We start from the raw sequence: 12,428 nt of genomic DNA on the forward strand, positions 1-12,428 counted from the left end.
TGGTTTGCAACATACAGCCTGAAAAACTCCAATGAATACACATGCTGGTTTGTCGATGTTTTGCCAAGTTTTTCCTGGAGGAATTTTGCACACAGCAAACATTTTTTTTCTTGGGTGAAAATTATGCTTAATGTTCATAGTTAATATGCATATGAAACTTGGTACAGAACACGCTAAAACATCTGACTAATACACATTTCATGCCTCACACCTTCATATGACGGTCATCCACAATCTTGTTTTCTATATCCAAATCTAATAATCTACGTAATCTCATCACATATATTAAGTCAATCCATATTCATGTAATTTAAAGCGTGGGCATTATGTATGACAAAAGTGGCACTTAATGCAAACGTATTATGGCATGTGTATTTTCTATATTACAAACCTGTAGAAACTACATAATTTGATACAAGTTGAGAGTTATCGTATGGATTTAAAAGAAAAGAGCATGATAAGTTCAGATATTTGAAGGTGAATACAAATGTGTATTGTTGATTTTAACTGCTTGAGATAGTTTTTGTTGAAAAGTATTGTTTTCAATGGTCTCATTTACTTACAACGATAAATGAGCTACTGAACTAACGTTTAAAATGTTCGGACTGGTGATTGATATTTCACCTTGATACATGGCATTGACCTTGAGGACGCATACATGATAACTGGTCCTGGTCTGGTTGATGTTACTTGTTTCAAAAGAAAATGGTGAATATTCCAAACCTGTGCAAGTAAGACCATCCTTTTATCCTTGATTAGAAATTAAAATACACAGGACTACCCCATGTTTTCAGATGTGACCATTATTATCATATCATCCCCCTTAATGATCGGACGTTATCTGCTATATCTTTAACATATTTGTCCTTTAAAATCCTCAATGTAATCTATATTTCAACTGATTCTATATATGCATTCATATGAATCGTAGTCTCAATGCGATAGCAAAGAAACGCTTACCCCGCTAAGGTCAGGACATCTTACTGCTCTGTTAATTGGTCCACATTGGTTTGCACAGTAACGAGGACACAGCACTGAGGAGATCATGTCGTCGTAGCATAAGCACAACTCATCTTGGAGTAGTTTACACGTCGATTCTTTGATAGGATCCCCACAACTGTCTACATTAAGTGGCAGTACTCCCGTACCTGCAGTTTTGTAACGTTATGGCGTGGTCAAACATCTGTCTTTACATTCATACATTAATACTCCAGAATTCAGTGTTATATATATATATATATATATATATATATATATATATATATATATATATATATATATATAATATATATATATATATGCGTGTGCTTAGTTGAGGTAAATCTCATAGATCATGAAAATGATGACATTGTTACCAAACTAACGTGAAACATGTGACATAAAAACAATCACAATTTCGTTCAAAAAGTCCTTGAATACACTTATATAGCAATAATTGTCATTGTCCAGTAGATTTAGACTTGTTCCCACATCACTCAACGATATTTTACCAAACCCACTACTGGCTCAATGTATCTAATGATGTCCCCTCTAATGATGTCCCCTCCTGCACAATCAACACTAATGAATAAAATGTTCAGATAACACACTTAGGCTAGCATCTTGCAAGGCGATATTTCTACAACGATTGTATAATTCATTCTTCCGACGTAAATCCTGGCGAAATATGTTATGCAGTCCCCACCTCATCGACCATCGTCCAAAATTTAAAAAGGCGGGTACTCTTCATTGATTTAAATCCTTCTCCAAGTAATGTCTGGAAACGTTTGCGTCAGGAAATATTAACTGCAACAACAACGATTTTACAACGACTGCGAATTCCAAAACTTTAACGACTTTTGTCTCACGATAATTAAGATTTTTTTACTCCTTTTCTTATATCGTAATAGGGATTCGTGCCAAAAAGCCTATTTGTGGTTTGGAGACTGGATTTGTGAATAAAAAAACTGTGGTTGTATATAAATACGAAAGTGGGTGTTATACATGACGATGTTTAATCGATAAATGTATTTCAAACCAAATATTTTAAATCTTTCCAATCTTTACTTGCTAATTTTTTTTAAAACTCTGCTGGACGTGTGTGCGATATTTGTGATACGTATCATTATACCACATATCTATAGCCACGGTGGTGACTCGTGGAAAATGAAAAACTTAAACTTCCGCGTTAACGTTTAATTTCCCGAAACACTTGCATCTCCTCTCCGAAAATCACATCATAACACCCGACGTGCCCATGACGTAAAATCACGCTGCCTTCATGTTTCGGTCATAATACCATTTGAATTTTTCGAAACTATTTTTAACCACTCAGATAAACATTACTTATATGCAACTGCTCCGAATTTCTCTGCTAATTACACAACCTCCAGAATAATGAAGCAATTGTTGTACTTCTTTTAATTTTATGCAGTAACGAACTTATCACACACGAGATATGTCATGTGAATGCGTATGCTTTTGTACATTACTTTCATGTGAGTGTATATGAGCGTTGTGGGAAATTTTTTAATTTAACAAGTATAATTCTAAGTATAAAAAAGCAATGCCATTTGTACGGACTACCAGTCTCCAGATGTAATGGCGATATATGTAAATGCGGATAACCCTCTAACGTTATCATGATTAAATGTAGGTATTAAACAAATAAAGATAGTCTTTCAATACCATCCGGCTAGTTATTTAATTAGCTGGCACTAGACTATTTGGTTTCATTTTCATTTTTATAACATCACCAAACTTTGACTGAATCCAAAATATTAAAGTAGCATTGTTATGATCATTTCTGCCCCAGATGTAATTGGTGTTATTTGATGTTAAAACCCAAAGCGACAAATATTATTGTAATAAAATCCAATCCTATACAAACTCCTGCCTCATACACATATATGCAAAATATTCTGGAATGTCTTCTCCTTTCGTATCTTTTGATAATATTGGTGAACGGAGATGTTAATAATGCAGTGGTAAACAAAGTGGGCTAACTGTTTAAAAAACACGACAACGTGTCCTATGAACTGCTTATGGTAAATGATGCAACAATTTTTTGACATAAAACATACGTGTTTGTATATTATTATCAGAATAAATATTATGGCGCAAAGAATAATGAATAAACCTTAACTGAGAACGTTACAATATGGGGCTGCTAATAAACAAAATACAGATCATTATGCAGTTATGTCTGTCGTGCATGGAGATATAGTTTGAATACAGATTGAGTTTTTGATGTTTATGTATCATTATATGCCGAGTCATTATGCTCCGTTTGAGGATATCAGATATAACAGTATGGTTACAAAAGCCACTAAATTAATAGATAACGGAAACTAAAATACATTAGCCTTCAGTAATATTCAATTACAGCAGAAATGATTGCTGGTTCTGCGAATGACTAATAGAGGCAAATAGTTTTCACAATAATGATATGGACAGGCACATTAGCCAAACCTATATCACTCCCACTTCACCGGGATGAGTTCAAAGTATCCTGTCTAGAAGGAATGTAGTAAGTGGTCCTGAAATGCGTTCTGTCTCACCCAAATAATAAATTAGAGGTTAGAGAAGACGTGCCAGATATGAATGGAGTTGCTTTCAGCTACGAGTGCACCACTATGAGCAGAATATTCAGCCTCGGAACCAATAAATATCTAACGAATGTGATTCTTAATTACCTCGAGATGAATTACACATAAACACACACACACTGATACATACATACATATATATATATATATATATATATATATATATATATATATATATATATATATATACACTAATGAGGGAAAACATGATACAGAACGTCTTCCAAAACAACGACGGCAGACGGTCATATATGGGTTGTTCCCAATGTGTGTAATTGATACAGCAGTGCAAGTAAGTCAATAAGTATTCTCGCAATAGAAAACAAAATGACAAAAATTATTGACAAATCTAACATCGACGATAGTCGTATCTGGCAATATTGGAGAAGCACATATAAACTACTGAGATTACTATTAAGGATGCTATGATGCATGATAGCGGTCTTAAATTAACAAAGTAAAATTAAAGTTCTGATTTCAAATTATTATAAAAGTAAATCGAGATATTCACACACTATATACGTATTCATTGTCCACTTATCTGGTGAAAATTCAAAACGTTCAACGATATCAATTATGTTTAAGGCACGAGACCCTGATTTGAACAATAAAGTGTTGTTTATAATAAATGACAGTTTTAGCACTAACAATTTTCGGTTACATCGATTATCAAGAAATAAACAAGTCTAGCAAGACACATGTTTCATTTTAGTGTAGAAATGTTGACATGTCAGTGATCATGCTAATGTGCAAGTCTGATCAAACAGTTTAAGTGTAATTCATGACTAAAATAATATGGACAAAAACAAGGACCAAACAAAGATACAAAAGTCAATAGAAACAGTGGTTGAAGAGAACCATGTTGTTCGAGACGAAATGAGGGGATTTATTTCAAAAAGAAACAAATTATCAAACCAAACTCAGGTCTTCCCAAATTGGGGTTTTAGTTGCAAAATATTAATGTATCCATAAGGTAAAAACATTTATCTTATTAAAACACATCTCTATCACCCTAATGAAATAGTGCCAAGTTAACCCATTTTAAAGTGACATATCTTATAATGTATGGTTCAAGCACATTTTTAATTCACTATTAGTCTAAACGTGTTTAGAAGATTCTGAAATAGCCCAGATATCATTCAGGAAAGCAAATGCTCTTTTGTCATCCTGCGAATTATATCACTTTATTATATCGTTTCTAAGTCTTCAGAAAAATGATACACATTCATTTTTAATTAGTCCTTTAATCATCCAGTCATTAAGTTTGAATTATTCATCCCCAATATCAATTATCATTATGATCTGAATTCATGGCCATAATGATGAGAAGACATTAATTATTTGCTTCCCTCGACATTATACATACATATATACATACATACATACATACATACATACATACATACATACATAGATGCATGCATGCATGCATACATACATACATACATACATACATACATACATACATACATACATACATACATACATGCATACATACATACATACATAGATGCATGCATGCATGCATACATACATACATACATACATACATACATACATACATACATGCATACATACATACATACATACATACATACATACATACATGCATGCATGCATGCATACATACATACATACATACATAGATAGATAGATACATGCATACATATATACATACATACATACATGCATACATACATACATACATACATACATGCATACATACATACATAGATACATACATACATGCATACATACATACATACATACATAGATAGATACATCCATACATACATACATACATACATACATACATACATGCATACATACATACATACTTTCATGCATACATACATACATACATACATACATACATACATACATACATACATACATGCATGCATGCATACATACATGCATACATACATACATACATACATACATACATACATACATATATACATATATACATACATACATACATACATACTTTCATGCATACATACATACATACATACATACATACATACATACATACATGCATGCATGCATGCATACATACATACATACATACATACATAGATATGTGCATACATACATACATGCATACATACATACATACATACATGCATGCATGCATGCATGCATGCATGCATACATACATACATACATACATACATACATACTTTCATGCATACATACATACATATATACATACATACATACATACATACTTTCATGCATACATACATACATATATACATACATACATACATACATACATACATACATACATACATACATACATACATACTTTCATGCATACATACTGGGACAACTTTTGCAGTACCTTTCAATACATTCTTACTACCACAATCATAACTTGCCTTCAATGGCAACCGTAGGAAAATTTAAACATACCACATAAATTGCATGTCTTCCTGCAAAAGTTTGAAGCAGCTGGTAGGTCATCGCAGACCAAGGATTTAATTTCGGGATTAGTGCAGCTAAAGTTAGCCGAGTCCATACAGAGATCTGTAAACCAGGAAACGAATTGATCCAACTTAGTTCAACCTGAGCATGTTATTAACATTAATACTTAATAAAGTAGCCTACAAGTAAATTGTTAAAGAGCAGAAGGTAGAATATAAATCCATTTTCTTCCCTGAGTAAAAATATGGCATATTTGTTATTGTCTACTTTATTAGATATGAGATAAGACAGGATACCTTTGATACTTGGTTGCCTTTAATTCACTATAAGAATATGACAATGACAAATATTTACTTTTAATCTAATTTTACTTGTTATTCAATATCCCTCTCACCTTTCATCCGCCCAATCCTTACACTGCACACATATAGATGATTTTATTATAATATAAATTTTAGAACGAATAAAACTAACTAAACTAACTTATAATGTTTCATGATGAAGTGACAGGACCCAAATAAATCCCCTGTATAAAATATATAGGTACTACAAACTGCAGCCTTACTTTAAAAATCTTTCGTCGATAATGCTGTTTGTTTAGATAGTGTGGGTTTGAGGTTGATAATATGAACTATGAAGAGTGACGCCAACGTTGCTACTAATTTGCTCAAAATATCTGAGCAATTTACAAGAAGTGTGTGATGTCACTAAAACTCACTCATTGTAGCACCCCAATAAGGACCGCACTGACAATAATCCAAGTCGCCATTGATCGATAACTAAAGCGATATTTGTTCCGAACAGAAATGATTAAAACAACCAACATATTTTATATAGCCAGATTATAAATTATGACTTGCATCGAAGTTAGACTTCTAAAAGTATTAATCTGTTATAAATGCTTTACATGACTTTGATTTTAACACATACAAAGTAAGTTATGCCAACATAATCTGGAATGAAACTTAAAAATGAGATCAAGGTATCCATTGAGAGTACTGATCATGAGGAAATTCTTCAAATGTTTTCTGAAGTACCTTGGATCAAAAATCAAAGGGCTTACGTGAAAAGTCTCTTATCTGTACAGACACTATGTTTCACTACTCAAACCGTTTTTCAAAGATATCACTTTTATCCATGCCTATTCATAAAATATATATTCAGCTCAAACTCTCTAGAATTAAGGATGAGTGTTTTTTTAAAATTTTTTTAAGTGTTCGAAGATTTCATAATATGGATATACTTAAGGACCAGGAAAAAGAAAACATCAAAATAACATATGCGTTCATGGCGATTACAGTAAGCAGTTTCTATCATTCATCAAAAATTGTACTAGTGTGTGCTAACGTATTCAATGTATGAGATCATTTAGAAACTGTTTGTTGCTGAAAGTCTTCATTACATACAATGTCGAACTCATCTTGTAACTCCAACAGGATGACTGCGATTCCAGTGAGCGACAGGTCGGAAATCATTAGTCATTCCCTCAAACCATATTCATTTAGTTCACAGTGTTATATTACCACCGCATTTTTTTCATTAATAATATCGTGAACACACATTTTGTATTTACTATCAAGAAAGTGACGAAAGCGGAAACCACAATCTCAGTGTACTCGCTACAAGCTCTCGTAACAGTGAAACAATAGCTTGCGTCTAATGACGTCATAGACATATGTAACATTTAGTGATTTCATTATATCAACATGCACAGAAAACGTTGAATTCGCAATACTACCGATGGCAAATGGTTGATCATCCATCCATCCATTCATCTTTCCATTCATCCATCAATCCATCCATCAAACCACCCACCCACTTACTATCCACTCGTCGTACCTTCCATCCATCCATCCACCCATCCATCCATCCATCTCATTTTATTCATCCGTCTATTTATCTATCTATCTATCTATCTATCTATCTATCTATCTATCACATGTTGCCTCTTTTTGATGTAATAAATCATACATAATTGTATGCAGTTTGAAAAAGCATTATTTTAATATGACTTTATAGGCTCAACAGTAGGTGTAGTTATTTCTTCTCAGGATAATTAACTATCCATATAGTACAGCCATTAAACAGCCAATATTCATTCATGCATATGAAATCTTGGTACTGCTCTTTTGCATTGAATGTTGATCGCCACCTAAAATGTACACTTTCAGGTCAGATTAAATTTTAGATTTCAAATTATCAAATGTTCGTCAATATATAATTGCAGTGAGCGGACTACAATTGTCAAGATCTTTCTAGTGACACCATTGGTGTTCCTGGAATGTTTATGATATTGCAACATATATATTTAAACTCTTGTGACGTCTGTTTTCTTTTCAAATGGAAATATCTGTAATTTCTGTAAGTGATTTTATGGTCTAATCATATGACGTATATTTCATGATCTTGCAGCCGACGTGCCAAAAGTATTGTGCAGGTATTAAATTGTGTAGGACATTTGAAAGCATGGATTCAACAGGAAATGTATTAAAAGAAACTAGTTGATTATACTTGTATGATACTAAATTCTACTTGTTTGCCGTGTTTCTTGCTTCTAGAGGTCGGTGGTGTTGTTTGCTTTTTAAAATTATTAATGCGTATCGATATGAGAACATACTCCGAAACGAAGAAGGATATCGGTTGCAATATGTTAATGCTTCACCTTGTGTTATGGTTGGAAGCGGTGAGCTTATCGATCGAGTCGTTGACATCGTACTTGTAACATGGTTTGTGTTGTTTGCTGTAAGTAGAAAAAGAGATTTAATAATAATAATAATAACCTTTATTTAGCCAAAGTGACATATTTATCTAATAAGTAATTTATAGTATGCACCATATATATATATAAAGTTTCGAGCGCTCAGCAAAATTATTTACATTTAACGTGAGAAAGGATATGGATTAGAATTGAAACCCTTTGGTACTCAAATGGAAATGTACTTAAAATCTGAGACAAGACGGATCCAACAGAATATAATCTACTATTCAGCTAGATAATTTCCTGTCATCAATATTTGTCTAACGAGTGATCGATTAAACCAGTGAGTGTTATTTCGCATGACTGATTTGGGAGGAAGCCTAACTAGAAAAACGTGTCTTCATGTGAGTTGGCTAGCAATAGGTGGGATTCTTAATTCATTTCCTGACTTAAAAAGAAAGATTTACTATAGCTTTGGTTTCTTTATAATATTCTATAAAATGATATTGTGCCTATTGATATATTAAATACGTTATCCATTGGTTCATTGACGTGGTCTCCAGCCAACATAAGAGAGTTTCCGAGACAAGTTGTCAAAGCATTAGTTGTATTTATAGATCGTTTGTACGAAAATCCTCAGTGATATTTGGTGTCGGAACGAAAGTTTCGTTTGACACTTACGCAACATCCGTTTTGTTCTTTTTAAATCACAGTGCTTTTAATGTAGACGTTTCCAATTCAACGATACTAAAATACCACATCACATTTAGATTGGCATTTTTGCATTGTGCTCTTACATTAATGTTTCAGACGTGTCATTCCATTCAATGAATACTTATTTTTAATATATATAACAATATAAGCTGTACTCGATGCATCTGCTGATATGAACTCCACTACCACAATTTATACATTGACCGTAGTTGATATTGCCATCTTTTACTACCACAATTTCTACTTTGACCGTAGTTGATATTGCCATTCTCCACTACCACAATTTCTACATTGACCGTAGTTGATATTGCCATTCTCCACTACCACAATTTCTACATTAACCGTAGTTGATATTGTCATTCTCCACTACCACAATTTGTACATTAACCGTAGTTGATATTGCCATCCTCCATCACCACAATTTCTACATTGACCGCAGCTGATATTGCCATTCTCCACTACCACAATTTCTACATTGACCGCAGCTGATATTGCCATCCTCCACTACCACAATTTCTACATTAACCGTAGTTGATATTGTCATTCTCCATCACCACAATTTCTACATTGACCGTAGTTGATATTACCATGTTATTCATCTATACACTTTACCTATTACATATTATATTCTGAACTCCATTATGATTTACCTTTTCTTATACATTCATATATCACTTGATTCTGACTTCAGCATGTTTGATAAAATTAAAATTACTTTCAGTAATGGCAAAATATTTAATGTCTTGTAAAAAAGTTTACATTATTAATTTGTTAAATTTATTCATCATGATAAAAATATTCAGATGTGTAGATGATATTAATTTCGGGAATCATTCAATAAACTTATAAAACACATAATCACGGATACTTTCAAAGGTACCACAGAGACACCAAAATATGGTAGAAATTTCTTAATAACATGCTTGAATCCAGATTATGGATTATCGATTGTTGACGATTTTACGATAATATTCTTTAAATGGAACATTCTTGCATAGCTTGGATTAAATATCACATAAGGAATATGGTTTGTGAGCTACAGTATTTATCTTCATGTAAGGGTCGTTACAACAACACCCTGGCATAAAGCACCATCTCACTAAATCCTTGTAAGAAAATAAGCATTGTCATTTTGAAGTGATGTAAAATATACGATGCCATATTGCCATATACTCTCGATTTGAAAGTAACAAATACTCGATTATGGTGGTGTTCGTTGTTTAAGTATAACACAATTATTGAAGTCACGTATGTTATCTGAAGAAACAAAGCAGGGGTGAGTTTCAGCAGGTCGGACATTGTTAATGATAAACAAACGTCTCGTATATTAATATGCACAGATAAGTCTCCAACGCTAATAAAAACGTTCTCCACGCTTTATGACTTGGTTTAGCAACTAAATTTGCAGAATGGTACTTTACTAGCCAAAGTGGAGGACAAACTGAGTGCCAGGGGTCATCAAACGTCTGCGATTCAGTATCAACAAGGACAAATCCTATTTTATTCCTACGCAGCTCTTCTTTAATCTAGATAGGGTAAAACCTACCTATTCATGGCTAGTATCTCCTCTGATACGAAAACTGCCTGACTACATTAAAATGAGCGGAATCTTTCCCCTTACGAATGCTCCGTATATATTATTTTCCTGGAGATGAAGAAAATATCGAAAATGTTTCGATCGCGGCAGTAGATTGTATCATCTCAAGTGCCTTCTCTTATTTAATGAGCAAGAGGACCAGTTTATCAGGCATTTGCGTTGTCGTCTTGGATTTTCACAATGCCTGCTTGGTCGCCAAAATCAAGAATCCAGTTCGCTACTGAAATTATTTGTACTCAGATGTCTGACAATATCAGCTATTCCATACGTCGGAGTCGTTATGCATCGCGGTCTTTAAAAGAATTTTCTCGAGTGCTGTACGCTGGGAACGACAGCCATATAAAGCGTTTCGATTAAGACATGACTTTTATCCTGCAAAAGGGATCTCTCATCCGTCCTGTAAACTCTACTCTCCTCTATTACTTCCAAAGCATGAGAAACCAGTACCCTGCATTCCCGTTTTCATTTTCCTTTATGCTAACAGCGGCGACAAATCCATATTACAGCCCTCTACGTTGCGGGCACGGTCATAATTCTGGCTGACTCGGAATCTCAGCGGAATCAGGCGAACCAAACATGATGTCCATTTGCCTCTTGGTCGAATATGTACCTGCTGTTTTGTCCCTGGCGGTCTCCTGTGGTTAGTTGGAATGCCAAATACTGATATATGTCTCTTACAATTTTGTTTTCTCCCATTCTCCAAATGAACAAAATACAAATTTCAAGCGCATGCTTGCACTTAACGTCCTGTTGAAACCAATATTTAAACGGAATTTCTTTTGTTAACGTACAGTGGCTTGGTACGAAATGATATAAAGGGATATAAGGGAATACACGAGTATACGATTTGCTAGTTTTCCACTTAGTGTGATTTGCTTTAATGTTGAATAGACTCAGTCCTATCGCAGCTGAATATTTCTAGTGAATATTTCAATTACATATGAAAGAAACTACCGTGGTGTTTTTGCATCAGTATTTAGCTCCTGACGTCATCTCGACAATATACCGATTTAGTGAACCTGAATTCCCATTTACAATTATTTTAAGATGTAATGTTCCTTAACAAATTCTTATATATATATATATATATATATATATATATATATATATATATATATATATATATATATATATATATATATATATATATTTTACGTATTTTGTTCAAGTACTTTTTCATTTTCTCTGTGATAAGAATTATTCCAAAGCAAATGAAAATAATTTGTATTCTCAGAGATTATCTGCATGTATCGATAAGTCTTTCTTTACGTGGGTAGGTAGGTTGTTCTGTAGAAATGTAGGTGTGTAGGTTTGTTTCTTTCTTATTCATTACCTTGAAGAACCGGAGGAGGAACATGCACTGGTTCTAATAGACCAAACCCTGGAATACAAAATTTAA

The 12,428-nt window shown here is 33.4% G+C and overlaps 1 protein-coding gene across 1 annotated transcript in view; it reads right to left on the reverse strand.

The window, feature by feature from the left end:
- LOC149796008 (apolipoprotein(a)-like) overlaps window positions 1–12,428 on the reverse strand; it is a 176,572-nt gene that overhangs the window by 119,968 nt on the left and 44,176 nt on the right. Inside the window, exons 21-24 of the mRNA XM_089963911.1 lie at window positions 12,363–12,410; window positions 8,683–8,760; window positions 6,009–6,122; window positions 961–1,148 (exon numbers count right to left, since the gene is read on the reverse strand). Coding sequence (XP_089820037.1) covers window positions 961–1,148; window positions 6,009–6,122; window positions 8,683–8,760; window positions 12,363–12,410 — 428 coding nt within the window. The remainder of the gene's footprint in view (window positions 1–960; window positions 1,149–6,008; window positions 6,123–8,682; window positions 8,761–12,362; window positions 12,411–12,428) is intronic.

The sequence above is a fragment of the Sinohyriopsis cumingii genome, chromosome 7 (genome assembly GCF_028554795.1).
Source record: "Sinohyriopsis cumingii isolate HCF-2022 chromosome 7, ASM2855479v2, whole genome shotgun sequence".
Lineage (NCBI taxonomy): Eukaryota > Metazoa > Mollusca > Bivalvia > Unionida > Unionidae > Sinohyriopsis > Sinohyriopsis cumingii.